General features: G+C 39.7%; 1 protein-coding gene across 6 annotated transcripts in view; it reads left to right on the top strand.

Annotated features, from left to right (window-relative positions):
* Positions 1–15,263, top strand: part of SYNJ1 (synaptojanin 1) — a 97,567-nt gene that overhangs the window by 64,664 nt on the left and 17,640 nt on the right. For 4 of the 6 annotated variants that reach the window (XR_012645929.1, XM_074996872.1, XM_074996881.1 and 1 more), the window contains 3 exons: positions 3,421–3,633; positions 4,324–4,461; positions 13,496–13,543. Coding sequence is in view for 5 of the 6 variants with exons in the window: in XM_074996872.1 (XP_074852973.1) it covers positions 3,421–3,633; positions 4,324–4,461; positions 13,496–13,543 (399 nt within the window). In the remaining variant the exon portion in view is untranslated. Of the gene's footprint in view, positions 1–3,420; positions 3,634–4,323; positions 4,462–5,045; positions 5,085–13,495; positions 13,544–15,263 lie in introns of all 6 variants that reach the window. The other 2 variants (XM_074996909.1, XM_074996891.1) reach the window with 2 other exon arrangements.

A 15,263-nucleotide genomic window follows, 5' to 3' on the forward strand; every position in this document is an offset into this window, starting at 1 on the left:
CTAGCTTCAGCAGCAGTATCCTTACTTGTTTTGGTGGACCTAGTATATGCCTATGTATACATTCCCTATAGGTCCATGCATCCTTAGACTGAGATTTGCACACTCCACTACCAGTACCAAACACAACTGTTTGGTCTTTTGTCAGCCTTGATGCTTCACCAGATGCTAGTGGTGGTAATAGCCAGATTCAGGTTTCAAGGCAGTCAGCCTTTATTCCTTTTGGGTAACAGCTTAATCAGAGCTCCAACACAACCAATAGCACACTGGGCCACAGTCATAAAATTATAGGGCTAGAAGAGCTCTCAGGAAGTCATTAAGTCCAACACCCTGCCCAAAGCAGGAACAACCCCAGCAATACTGGATCTGGTTCAAGCACATTGTTTCATGATAATCCATCAGGAATATTCCTGAATTCTTTTCACGAGATAGTTCATAGGGAATGGAAATAGACACTTTGTAGCAGAGATTGCTGGCCAGATTCCAGGAAATCTGGATCTTGACATCCATCTTGGTAAAGTGCCCAAGGCCAGCTCGGTGTCCCCAGTTAATGGTCCTTGTGGTTTTATGTGTAAGATTCATCCCAGAGGCAGGTTCTCATATGAGATGTCTCCAGGCCCTTTTCTTAAAAGTATGGAACCATTCACTGGAACAAATGCAAAGTCAGATACTGGTTCCAAATCAGTTCAGTACTTAAACTGTTTTTCCTTTTCTGTAGCTTTGATAAAATGTTAAAAGGACAAATTGTGTTTAAATCTGGACAGTGATTGTGTTACATGAACATTGACTCCTTTGTAGATCGAATAAATTGGCCCATTAGCACAAACTGCCTCGTGGGAGATCATCATCCCATTGTTATGGATGGAGGTAAAGAACCACACTGAAGAGCTGTAGCAGATTCTGGCTCTTTAAGGAACATTGAAGTACATAGAATTGACCAGAATATTTGCTTTCTTGTTCATCTGTTTTCATCCAAAGTGCTAGGGACTCAGGATATCCAAACTATGGCTAACCAGATTGGATCCATGCAGAATCTACAAGATCTGTGGTGGCCCCGTGGAAAACAGGGGGTGTACGGCACAGATTGTGCTGCAGTTTGGAACTGCCTCTGAAGACAGGAGGGAGTAGTCCTTATTTATCAGAACTGTAGAAGTGTTTCTAGGAGAAAGAAAATGATTGGGTAAAAGCTTTACCAGAACAGAATATTGTACTTTCTAAAATTATTTCACATTACACTTTAACATAAAATTGTCCCTTTTACAAGGAAAACATGATTCATAACAACGCCCCACAAATACTACAGAATTGGTAACTCACCTCTCTACAGAACAGCTATGTCTACACGTGAAGCCTACATCGAAGTAGCTTATTTTGATGTAGCGACATCGAAATAGGCTATTTCGATGAATAACGTCTACATGTCCTCCAGGGCTGGCAACGTTGATGTTCAACATCGACATTGCGCAGCACCACATCAAAATAGGCGTTGCGAGGGAACGTCTACACGCCAAAGTAGCACACATCGAAATAAGGGTGCCAGGCACAGCTGCAGACAGGGTCACAGGGCGGACTCAACAGCAAGCCGCTCCCTTAAAGGGCCCCTCCCAGACACAGTTGCACTAAACAACACAAGATCCACAGAGCCAACAACTGGTTGCAGACCCTGTGCATGCAGCATGGATCCCCAGCTGCCGCAGCAGCAGCCAGAAGGCCTGGGCTAAGGGCTGCTGCACACGGTGACCATAGAGCCCCGCAGAGGCTGGAGAGAGCGCGTCTCTCAACCCCTCAGCTGATGGCTACCATGGCGGACCCCGCTATTTCGATGTTGCAGGATGCGGATTGTCTACACGTGCCCTACTTCGACGTTCAACTTCAAAGTAGGGCGCTATTCCCATCCCCTCATGGGGTTAGCGGCTTCGACGTCTCGCCGCCTAACGTCGATGTTAACATCGAAATAGCGCCCAACACATGTAGCCGTGACGGGCGCTATTTTGAAGTTAGTGCCGCTACTTCGAAGTAGCATGCACGTGTAGACACGGCTAACATCTCAGACGACTGGAAAAAAAAAAAAAAAGTCCTGTCAAACCAAGGAGCTAATGGCATCAAGGATTTTTAACTTAGAATGTTCAGTTTGGTGTTTCTTTTTTCAAAATAGTTAACCATGGACTTAGGCAACTTCTCAGAATGCAGCAGCTGTAGTAGCAAATAAGGGTTGTGTCTATACTAGGAACAAACTTCGAAGCTAACTTTGAAATTAGGCACTACTTCAAAGTAGCCACCAGAGAGTCTACACACGTTTGCCCTTACTTCGAAGTTAACTTTGAAGTAGGGAGCCCAACTGCGAAGTCCTTACTCCATTCCTGGGAATGGAGTAGTGCCCTACCTTAAAGTACGGTGTGTGTAGACTCTCATCTTCAAAGCTGCTTACTTCAAAGTTCTTTTTGTAGTTTAGACACAGCCAAGATGTTGTGCCCAAACCAGTTGTAGCTTTATAGGTTAAAAATACTACCTCAAATTCCACCCAGAAATTAAAGAAAAGGAAGTGTGGATCGCTGAGTACAGATATGAGTTCTCTACTTGAAGCGTTGCTTAATAAGGAGAAATCTGTGTTCTGTGTCAGTTTCCTACTTCCTGTGAAGCTCTATGTAGAATATGCTGGTGAAAAGATTGATACGCTCAAACAAAGTTGAGTAAGACTTCGGACACCTGTGGCAATGTCCCATAGGAACATTTGTAAGAGACTCTGGAACATTTTAACAATGGAAGGCGTACAGGGATCTTTGTGTAGCTGTACCTTAAGAAAGGCAAAATAATGTTATGATCTTGATTTTTCTATCTTTAAATATATCTGAAAATATTTCCCACTATTCAGTGAATTTTTTTAATTCCCAACTAGGACTGAAACCTCATTTGTTCATTTGAGTGAAAATTATTCATTTGTTTTGGGACGGGCACTCCTATTTTTTAAGGAGTCCTTTGCAATAGAGAAATATCTATTTCCTGGTTAAGTATGTGTTTCACAGTTGGCTTCTGGGTCCTTTAAATACATAACTAATTAAAATTTCTATTGAAGAAATCTTTTTATTTTATGAGCAGAATCTGTTTTTCTCTGATGGCCTTCTGAAAAGATAGGCTTTGTACAAGATCAAGATTCCAATACTGAGGTTTTCCTTTTGTGCGTAGTGTTTTCCATATGGTGCCCTTTCCAGCTGCTCTGTTTATGCGTATATTCTTCATATGACCAATGGTATAAGAACTGTATAGGAAGGATTGTTCAGTAGTTAGTTAGTTCTTTGAAATGTAGGATTTTGATGATGTCATTGTGAAAAGAAGAAATCACAATACGTAATTTCTGTGCCTAAAGTCAGTACGGATGGGACAAGCATTTGCAGATCCTTTTATAGGCTTTTTTCTGTTTTCTAGGTGATATTGATGACTATAGTGCTGAAGTGGAAGAAATTTTTCCTCAACATCTACAGCCAGGCACAAGTTCTGGTCTTGGAACTTCACCAGGCTCTTCACCTCGTTCCAGTCCCTGCCAGTCACCCACGTTGTCAGACGGACCACTACCGACCCTTCCAGTGAGACCAAGTCGAGCACCTACAAGAACTCCTGGAACACCCATATCCTCACAAAGTAAGTATCGTATTATGTAAGAGAGGTTATTGTATCTCATTCTAATAATGAACAATTGGACCTTGAAGAATATAGTACGTATTAGAGTAGTTTCTAGGTGTTTTATCAGAGTTATATATTACTCTAGGTCAAATTGTAACTAACTAGAATAAGTGAAGTAATCTGTTTTATGCTTTCAGTGAATAACCTGTGACATGGTGTATCAGTGTAATTCTCATTCATTTTAACCACACTAATTAGATGCGTCTCCAATCTATGGAGAATGGATTTGTACTAGTCTGTTATAATGCAAGATTGGCATGACTAACTTGAGCTGGAACGAGAAGGAGGCTTGGTGTTTCGGTTTAAACACAGTCTTATCTTAATGGTAAGAATGGGACACAGACAAGAAAAGTAAGAGGAGATGGTAGGATTGATTCTCCCGTCTCATACCTCTTCAGTATACAGCCTGCAGTAACTCAACTCCAGCTGTGTTGTTCACATAGCTGGATTTGTCTAGCTTAAGCCAACTTTCTGTTGTTGTGTAGGTGTTCTCAAGGTGCCACATGACAATGCAAAAATTGCTGGTACTGTCAGAGACCTCTACTTACCCAAAAAAAACCAAAACACATAACCAAAACCTTTGCCATTTTACTTGATTTTTTTTAATAAGCTCATTAAATTAAATAAACATTGCTTTTTCCTGTTCAGGTTCTCCAGTTGATTTTCAGCCAATTACTCAACAGAAAGAGTCTACTCAGAGCTTGGAGCCTAAACGTCCTCCACCCCCTCGCCCAGTAGCACCACCCACACGGCCTGCTCCACCACAAAGACCACCCCCACCATCAGGTAACGGAGTGATGAATACCATACAGTGGACAATATTTTGATTAACAGTTTTACTTAAGTCTGTGATTCTTTTTTCTTTTGGCCAGTTGACTTACCTTTTCTTTAAAAATGTATTTAATACATTCCACTACATTTTTTAAAAATTTAGTTTTTCAACTAGATTTTACATATTTCAGCTACTTTATTATATTTACATTTCAATGTACAGCTGTGCTAATTCTTTTGAGTTAGGAATATAATCTTCCTATGAATGTTTGTATTGAACTTTTTCATTATATATGACATTTTAACTGATTCTTCGTCTTTTGGTTTCACTAATCTGATTCAAATGTTGATGTTCCCTAATATTTGAGTAAGTATGATTACTAGATTAAAAATACATGTTCAAAGTTAATCATTTTAGGGAAAAGTTTATCTAGATAAATTTAAGTGTGAGCAGTGGAGCATTAAAAGAAACTACATGTTGGAAGGGTGTGTGTGAACAATGTAATAATTAACCAGAATAACTCTTCATTTTGTTAACTTTTTTTTTTACACAACACTTTTTTTCTTTAATGCTGCATTCATCCCTTGTATACAATAAGGGAGTAGGAGTCCTGCACCTGCTAGAAAAGAATTTGGAGGTAATTCGATTACTTTGAAACATTACTAAAACTTCTATGGCTATCAGTATAATAATACATTTTTCCTGAGAATATTTTTAATCCAGAACTTTACAAAAGCAGAAATTAATGAGTCATGGCATACATTCAATTACTTAAAAACAAATCATTCTTTGAAAAGGCAATATATTTTTCTTTCTGAGAACCCTTAAATGTTGTTTTCTCTCTAGAATTTTAATTTAATCTTTATAGTCGGGAAGTTCAAGACAGCAGCTGCTTACTAATTCCTGATGAGTATGAAAATGGCATACTATAGTCATACCTGTTAAAACTGTTCCAGGCTTTCACAATTTAAACTTAGTCAATATTCACCACACACTTTTTTAAAAAATAAAAGCTATCTTAACTTTTTTTTGCCTCAGAGCATTGTGGTTAATTGATAGTCACGCAGGTAGGTAGTAACATTTTACAGATTAAAACTGGTTCATCCACAATACCTGCTCTTGTGGTGTTAACGCAGAAATAAACAGAACAATTTTACTTTTATATTAGTTTTTTTAAATTGTAAACCAAACTTAATTGAAACTAAAGACAATAGTCATAAGAGTGAAATGTGCACAAGTTGCATGAAACGTTTTAAAGAACATCATAATAGAAGCTCAAACTAAGTGGGAGGGGGAAAAGGTAGAAGTACCAAAAAGAGACACTAGGTCTGAGAAGAGTAGAAAGGAGCACAAACTCTAGCAAGTGAAGTATAATAGTATAATTAGTAGGCATCCTTCAATTTGCATAGACTATGGATTGCACCCTTTATGGTTTCAATTGAGGACTTCATTTACAGCGTCTACTGTGACTATGAAGACCCGCACGAGAGTGACAGTCCTTGCTGCATCTCTTGCAGATGTGGTGGGTGTCTGGCAAGTCCTTAGTGTGCTTTCTGTGCGCTCGCTTCTCCTCTGCTAGCTGTCTGATCCTCATCTCGCCCTTCTGAAGGCCCTTGTGTAACCCCTGCCTCCATCTGCTGCGGTCGTCTGCTAGTTCTTCCCAGGTGTCCAGCTCGATGTCTACCTCTCTGAGGTCTCTCTTGCAGACATCTTTGTAGTGCAACTGGGGGCGTCCGGGAGGTCTTTTGCCAGAGGCTAGCTCACCATACAGGATGTCTTTTGGAATCCTTCCATCATTCATCCTGTGGACGTGGCCAAGCCAGTGGAGCCAACGCTGCCTGAGGAGGGTGTGCATGGTTGGGATTCCAGCTGCTTGAGGACGGCGGTGTTGGTCACTCTGTCCTTCCATGATATTCCAAGGATGCGCCTGAGGCAGCACAAGTGGAAGATGTTCAGCCTCTTTCTCTGGCGGGCATACAGGGTCCAAGTCTTGCTGCCATAAAGGAGGGTGCTGAGGATGCAGGCTCTGTAGACTTGCATTTTGGTGTGAGTTTACACTATTTTTTTTCTATAAAAAATAGTATTATTATGCAGGCCCGAAGAGCAATTAGCAAAATACACAAAATCTAACAGCAAGATATTTTAAATATATCAGAAGGAGGAAGCCTTACAAGCAATCAGTGGGGCCACTGAGTGATTGAGATGCTAAAGGATCATTTAAGATATAAGAGCCACTGCAAAGAAGCTAAATTAATTCTCTCAATTGGTCTTCACTACAGAGGATTTGAAGGAAATTCACAAACCTGAATCTTCTTTTTCCAGAGACAGATTGGAAACTGTTCCAGATTAATGTATCAGTAGAGGAGATTTTGGTACAAATACATACATTAAACTGTCAGAATTCACCAGGACCAGGTTGCATTAACCCAAAAGTTCTTAACTATTCAATTATGAAATCACAACATTGCTAACTGGGGTATGTAACCTATCACTTAAACCAGCTTCTGTACCAAATGACTGGAGAATAGCTAATGTAATGCTGATTTTTTTTTTTTCTTAAAGGCTTCAGAAGCAATCCTGGCAATTACGTATTAGTAAACATAGCTTTAATATCAAGCAAATTGGTGAAAACCATGGAAAAGAACAGAAATATCGGACACCTAAATGTACACAATATGCAGAGGAAAAGTCAGTATGGCTTTTGTAAATGGAAATCATGCTTCATTGATCTGTCTAACTCTTTGAGGGTGCCAAAAAACCTGTAGACAAGAGTGATCTTTTGGATTTAGTGTCCTTCAGCTTTCAAAAATCCTTGACAAGGTCCCTCATCTAAGGCTTTTAAGCAAAATAAGCAGTCCTGGGATAAAAAAGGAAGGCCCTCTTGTAGATCTGCAATTGGCTAAAAGGTAGAAAATAAAGGGTATAAATGTATGGTCTGTTTTCACAGTGGAGAGATGTAAAGAGAGAGGGGCCCCCCAAGACTCTCTGTTGGGGTGAGTGTTGTTCAACATATTAATGATCTGGAAAAAGGAGTAAACAGTGAGAGGTTAAAGTATGCAGATTCAAAGTTATTCAGAATGGTTAGGTCCAAAGCAACCTGAGAAATTAAAGAAATCTTACTAAAGGAGGTGACTGGCAAAGAATGGCAAGATGGAATTCAGTGGTGATAAATGCAAAGAAATCCACAGTGAAAAACATGAGCCCAACTATACATTTATAAAATGATGGTGTCTAAATTAGCTGTTACCGCTGAAGGAAAAGATCTTGCAGTCATGGATAGTTTTCAGAAAACATCTGCTGAATATGCAGCAGCAGTCAAAAAAGATACCAAAGTGTTAATAAATGGATAGCTAAGACAGTAAATATCACCATGCCACTATGTAAGTCCGTGGTACACCAATCTTGAATACTGTAAGCAATTCTTGTCATCCTATCTGGAATTGGAAAAGATACGGAGAAAATCAGGAGAAAGAGTTATAATAGTCAAATAGGTAAAATAGTCAATAGTCAAACAGTCAATCCGAGCAGAGATTAAGAAGACTGGGACTGTTCAATTTAGAAGAGGGATGAATTGTGGGGATATGACAGATCTGTAATATGGTGGTGTGAAGAAAGTGTGAGTAGGGAAGTGTTTATCATTTCACACAACACAAGAACTAAGGCATGTCCAATTAAATGAATAGGCAGTAAGTCTAAAACAAGTATTTCCTCACACAGTGCGTATTGTTGTATGAGGTACATGCAATTTGTGTAACTTGTTGCCGGGGAATCCTGGGAAGGCCAGAAGTAGAACTGGGTTCAGAAAAGAATTAGATAGGTTCATGGGGCATAAAACTGTCATGCCTAATAGGCATGATTGTCAGGTACACAACCCTAGCCTCTGATACACGCAGGCTGGGACTGAACAAGGTGCTTGATCATTTGATAACTGCTCTGTTCTGTTTTTTCGTCTGTGAAGCATCTGACACTGTCCACTATCAGACGACAGGATGCTGGGCTAGGTGGACCCTTGATCTGAAACAGTCTAGCGACTATGTTCTTATGAAGATGGCTGTGCATATATAAGTATGCCTAAACTTGATTTCAGGTCTCCAGATGTAAAATAGTGAATTGGAAGAGAATTCTGGGTATTCTTACATGCATAAACATACCATATGTCACAGCCGTTTTCAAGTGTCCTGTAACTGTTAATTCCAGAAGAGATTTGTGAATGACAGTTAAAGTTAACATGTACCTGCAGGCAAGAAAGTACATGTTTCAGAAAAATAAAACTGCAGACTTTTGGGAAGTTCTGCAAAACAGGATAAATGTTGTATGCAGAACATAAGTCACAGCCCTGGGTTTAGCAGGCCAATGTGCAAACCACTGAGCTATGTGCACACACATCTCTTCTGTATGTGTGTTTACAGATATATTCTTCACAATCATCTTTACATGTATATTTTAAAGTAGAAAAGTGTAGAACACAAACCATTTCACTCAATTTCTGAAGTTTGGATAGGTAATAGAAAGTATTTATTGTGCATCCAACAAGTTGATGATAAGATAAACTGGCTTCATTTTAAATTCCAATTTTAGAAAACAGCTAATGTTGCACTTTCTGCATCATATTAAATATATGTTTAGCTTCTGTCATATGTCATTATCAAGTACTTGTCTGTGCGGTGTTAGAATCCTGTCTAGCCTCACTTTAGCCTAAGCTGTGAAAATACTATTGTCTCTCAGTGAACAGTGTGAATTATTTGACTCTTTTGTAGCTAATAAATAAAATTGTCATAATGTCTTTCATTTCCCATCCTAGCCTTACATTCTTTCCACCTTACTTGTCCTTCTCTGCTTCCCACTTCCTTTGCTGCTCTATACACTTCTAGTAGGCATCCTCTCTGCATCTTTCCCTCAGTCCTTCCCTATGTTTTCAGGCAGTTCCTCCTTTATTCCATCATTACTAATCCCTCGACACTTCTCCTTGAACTGATGCTCTGTCTCATCTTGTTTATTTCATGTTATTTAGATTGAAAGCTGTTTGGATCTGACCTATGCTTGTGAAGCATGGTGGAGATAATACTACATAGTATTAAAAAAAAATTGCAACCCATAGTATACAATATCAAGTAGTGACCCTATTGCATAGGTCTAGGAACGCTGACGTGAGTTAAAGATATCATTATAAATTGATGTACTGGTATGCCTGAAAGTTGAACCCTTACCATCATTTTGAACACTTGAAAGACTCCTAGTTGGTCTGTAGGCTTTCCCAGAATGTAATCAGATCTTGTATCTGCATTAGGAGTAGGTTAGAACACAATCGGTTTTTTGTTTTTTATTTTTCTGCTTCAAGATATTTGCAAATGAATGTTTTTTGGTTGATGGGGCAAGCTATTAGCTTCAAATTTTTTTGGATTTCAGAGCAAGGTGCTGGAACTGGGGGGTTCTTCAGCACCCCTTGTCTTGAATTGATTCCCATCATATGTAGCGGGGTACAGTTTGGTTCAGAGTTTCTCAGCACACACCCCAATACATATTGTTCCTATTCATTTGAGCTCAGGGTTAAGTTAACATATTTTGTAGAGCCTTACATATTTATGATTTAGAGAAACATCAAATAATTTCTTACAGAATGTGAAGTTAATGATTGTAACTTACTGCCTTCCACACTCCCTTTCTGAAAGTGTGGAGAAGACAAGCAAAGGACAGAATTGGTAGCTGAGTGGCAATGAGGTGTTCCAGGAAGCCTTCTTGTGGTCCTCAATCATGCCCTACTTCCTACCAGTGCTCCCTCAAAAAAAAAAAAAAAAATCATTGCCTTTGCACAGAATGAAGATTAGTAGCCGTGCCAGGGCAATGAGCATCTCTGTACTTAAAACTCTGAAAACCAAGTAATATAGAGTTAAATAACACTAGTCCCAGCCTTGGCATTAACAATGCTCATTTTGAGTGAGTCTCCACTCTGTTCCTGGCAAACTTTTGTGTCACCCTGTCCTTCAAGATGCTATGCAACACTCTGGGAATACAGCATGTGGGGATGAACGAGAAACCTTCAGGGTTTGTCTTCTCTAAGGCAAAAGTTATACACAGGGCAGTCTTAGTGAAGAAGAATAAAATTGTCAGACACAAGTGAAAATAATTGGTTGAGCAAAAGTCATCATGGTTTCTGTAAAGGGAAAGCATGCCTTACTAGTCTACTAGAATTCTTTCAGGGGGTCAATGAGCATGTGGACAGTGAGAATCCAGCTGATAAAGTGTATTTCCAGAAAGCCTTTCACAAGGTCCCTCATTAGAGGCTCCTAAGTAATTTGTCATAGAATAAGAGGAAAGGTTCTGTCATGGACTAATAACTGGTTGAAAGACAGGAAACAAAGGGTAGGAATAAAAAGTAACTTTTCAGAATGGAGAGTGGTAACTAGTGGTGCCTACCATGGGTTTATACTGAGACCAGTCCTTTTCAACCTATTTATAAATGATCTGGACAAAGGGGCAACAAAATGAGGTGGCAAAATTTGCAGGTGATACTAAACTGCTGCAGATAGTTTAAAAACAAAGCAGATTTTGAAGACCTTCAAAAAGATCCAGAGATATGGCAACAAAATGGCAAATGAAATTGAATGTTAGAAATGTGAAGTAATGCACATTGGAAAAATAATCCCAATTGTACATACAAAATCATGGGGATCAATTTATCTACAACTGCTCAAGATAGATCTTGGAGTCATTATGGATAATTCTGTAAAAAAACATCAATATGCAGCAGCAGTCAAAAAAGCAAACTATGTTAGGAATCATTAAAAAAGGAACAGAGAATAAGATAGAATATCATGGCTGTGTCTACACTAGCCTAAAACTTTGAAATGGCCATGCAAACGGCCATTTCGAAGTTTACTAATGAAGTGCTGAAATACATATTCAGCGCCTCATTAGAATGCCGGCAACCACAGCACTTCGAAATTGACACAGCTTGTCCAGGTGGAGCTCCTTTGAATTCCTATGGAATAAGGGGATTTTGAAGTTGCTGGGGTCCTTTTGAAAAGGAGCCCCATCTGGATGAGCTGCGCAGCCACAAGCTGTGTCAATTTCGAAGCGCCACGGCTGCCGGCATTCTAATGAGGCACTGAATATGTATTTCAGAGCTTCATTACTAAATTTCGAAATGGCCATTTGCATGGCCATTTCAAAGTTTAGGGCTAGTATAGACACAGCCCATATTGCCTCTATATAAATCCATGGTCATCCATCCATCCATCCTTGAATACTGCATACAGATGTGGTTGCCTTGTCTCAAAAAGGTACAGTGGCATTGGAAATGGTTCAGAAAAGGGCAACAAAAATGATTACAGGTTTGGAATGAGTGCCATCTGAAGAGAAATTAAAAAGACTGGGACTTTTCATCTTAGTGAAGAGGAGACTAAGGGGGATTGTGATAGAGGTATATAAAATCCTGAGTGCTGTGGAGAAAGTAAATAAGGAAAAGTTATTTACTTGTTCCTATAACATAAGAACTAGGAGTCACCAAATGAAATTAATGGGTAGCAAGTTTTAAAAAACATTTTTTTTGTCTTCACACACTGCATGATGGAAGGCCTGTGGAACTTCCTGCCAGAGGATGTTGTGAAGACCAGGACTTCAACAGGGTTCAAAAAAGAACTAGGTAACTTCATGGAGGTTAGGTCCATCAAATGGCTGTTAGCCAGGATGGGTAGGAATGGTGTCCCCCTAACCTCTGTTTGTCAGATGCTAGAAATGGATGACAGGAGAGGGGTCACTCAATGATTACATGCTCTGTTCACTGCCTCTGGGGCATCTGGCATCGGCCATTGTCAGAAGACAGGATACTGGGCTAGATGGTCCTTTTGTCTGAGCCAGTATGGTTGTTCTTAGCTGCCTCTGCCTGGCTTGTACTTGACCACTGAGATGTGCTAATTGAAAGGACTACATAAGAGCTAGGTAATAGCAATATTATTACTCTGCACAAACCACTCTATAGGTCCCATATGATGATATCCTTTCCTCGAACTATATCTTAAGGATTACATCTGGAACTTCACCAGCAGTGTTCCTCTAGGTTTTTCCATTAATTCCATTCATGGGTGGAGTAAATTTTATGCACACCAAAGCATGTGCAGATGTGCCCCACCAATAGAAACACATGCTGCTGGCTGTGGACAGGATGCCAATCAGCTGAGTGGCGCCAGAATCTCTCCTGGATAGCGGCCCAAGCACTCAGCTTACAGGGAACGCTTTTCACTGGCACTTGTGTCTATCATACAGTACAATGTTTTGTACTACCAGACTGCTACAAACACTCAGTAGGAAGAGGATATTATATGCCTCTATTTTCACAATCCAAATACTCAGAACAAAAGCAAGAGTTCCCTCATACATCCAGGCACTGCCACACCCCTACTCATATTTTAGTGGTAACAGTGGGAGCTTATTGCAAGATACAGCTGTGGGTAACACAGTGCATCCAAATGAATGAAAGAGTACTGTTTTGAAGGACACCATATACCTGGTAAAATAGCACGTGTACTTCAGTTATTCCTCATGTTTGCTTAGTACAAAGCGGCCTGAGCAGGAACATTGGGCTCATCTACACAGAGAAATTGAACAGCAGAACTATGCAACTGTTACACCAATATATTCGCCTGTGTGGATACTTTATTCTAGAGTAAAAGTGACTTTATTGTCGCATAAATAATCCCACATACTATAGCAGTGTAATGTAATTAAAAGTATTTTGGAAGAATACAAGTTTCTGACAGTCAACTTTAATTGTACCTCAACAAAATTGCTTAGACATTGAATACAGCAGAAATTTAAATTCTCTTTATCAAAAATGTAAAACTGTAATACTTCTAAGCAGTAACTGAATGGTATTTCCAATTAGTGTGACTTTGTGCTGCTGCAAGTGGTAAGAATGAAATATGGTTAGGCCATTTATAAATTCCTTGAATATAAAAGCTCTTTTGTATGTTACACCCTGTATGTTTCTGCCTCTTTTCAGTCTGTTGCTTTTCTTATGCAATGTACAGCTTCTGTTCTTTCTCTGAAAAGGTCTTGGAGCTCCTCCCAGTCCTGGGGTAGCTAGGAGAGAAATAGAAGGTAACACAATGATTTTTGCATGGTAGAAATGGATCTTTAGTATATGAATGACATTAATGTCCTCACTGGTGAAAGAGACACTTGCTGTTTGTCAGTCAATTTGTTGTGTAACTCCTAAACTTCCATCCTTCAATAGTATATTTTTCCAGACTCTTCTGTTTTGTTGCTTGCAACTTTACATTGTGAAGCGTAAATCAGAATTAACTCATGAAAGAGTAAGTGAAAAATTAAATTGTACTAATGAAAACTTTTTCACAATTTAATCTCAATTGTTTAAAATAATTCAGGGGGATGTGTCTGTGTGCGGGAATGGGTTAAGGTTAAATCTTTTAAATAAATGTTCATAGGTGTCTGATATAGGCAGGAGACTTAGCCTGACTATAGAAATAAAGAATATTTTATCTGTGACTAAAGGAGTGCCCTGGCAAGATTTTTTTTTCTTTTAAATAGAACTAAATGTCATATGTACTTTGAAGGGAGTATTTCAGCTATTCAGTATGCTGAAAATAGTGTTGCTGCAGTGGGAGGGGTTAGCCATTCTGAGTATGTCCGTTATCTTGAATGGGATCATACTGAGGACAGCTAGTCCCTCCCCAGCTTGTGCTGCCATGGTCTTTAGGGTTGTAGTTGAGTTGGAACTATCATGGGTATGTCTACTCAACCTGGAAATTACACCTTCCAGCTCTAATGTAGATACTATAAGGCCATGTCTACATCAGAGAGCTTAGAGAAGCACAGCTATTTCACTGCTGTAAAATTTGCCATGAAGCCTCTCTATGCTGTTGAGAGAGAGCTTTCCTGTCCACATAATTAAACCATTCCCAATGAGTGGTTATAGCTTCTTCCATGGACACGTTTCCCACCTGCACAGTGTTGTCCCCACCAACGCTTCTGTCAGTATAACTCACGTTGCCTGGGGGGGCGGAGTTCCATATTCCTGAGTGGCATAAGTTTTATCAACAAGTGCTAGTGTAGACCTAGCCTTTGGGAGCAGAATTATCTGCTAATTAGAGCAAATTAAACCAAGCAAGAGCTGCCTGTCTTTTCACTGGACATTTGTTTTGGGGCATTCATCAAGTTCTTCTTCGAGGACTTGCTGATATTTATTCAAGTTAGGTTTGTGCACACTGTGTGCACGACTATGGGAGCATTTTGCCCTAGCTGCTACCCATCAGGTCATTTGTAGAGCCCTCCTGGAGTGGCACCAGTGCAGTGCCTTATGTATGATCTTGGTGACCTGACCACCCCTGAGTTCCTTCTTAGTGGTAGCAGCCATGGTAAAACTTTTGGTCAGTCACGTACACAGCATGCCTACACCTAACTTGAACAGCTATGAGCAACACATCTCGAAGATCAACAGTTGCAATGGTGAGTAACCATTTTTTACCACAGCCGACATTCTGACTGGGAACTTCATGATTGATAGGCAGTAGATCTGTAACTAGTGAGCCTCTTTCTTTCCTGAGCCATTCAGAGTTTTATTTTTGTGTCAGCTGGAAGTAATTTTTTTTTGTACATACCTTGCTCGTGATTTGAGTGCTGCAATCAAGGCCGATTGTCAGAATCATCACAAATGTCCCCTAATTGTTAAAATGTTGTGTCCAATAATAGGAGGATGTTACAGCCAATAACCTGTACATAAGTTTCTTAACTCCCTGAACAATATACAATTTCAGACAGGCTTTGAGACCATGTTTTTGAGTAAGCTCCTTTCCTAAAA

Source organism: Carettochelys insculpta, chromosome 1 (genome assembly GCF_033958435.1).
Source record: "Carettochelys insculpta isolate YL-2023 chromosome 1, ASM3395843v1, whole genome shotgun sequence".
Taxonomy (NCBI): domain Eukaryota; kingdom Metazoa; phylum Chordata; order Testudines; family Carettochelyidae; genus Carettochelys; species Carettochelys insculpta.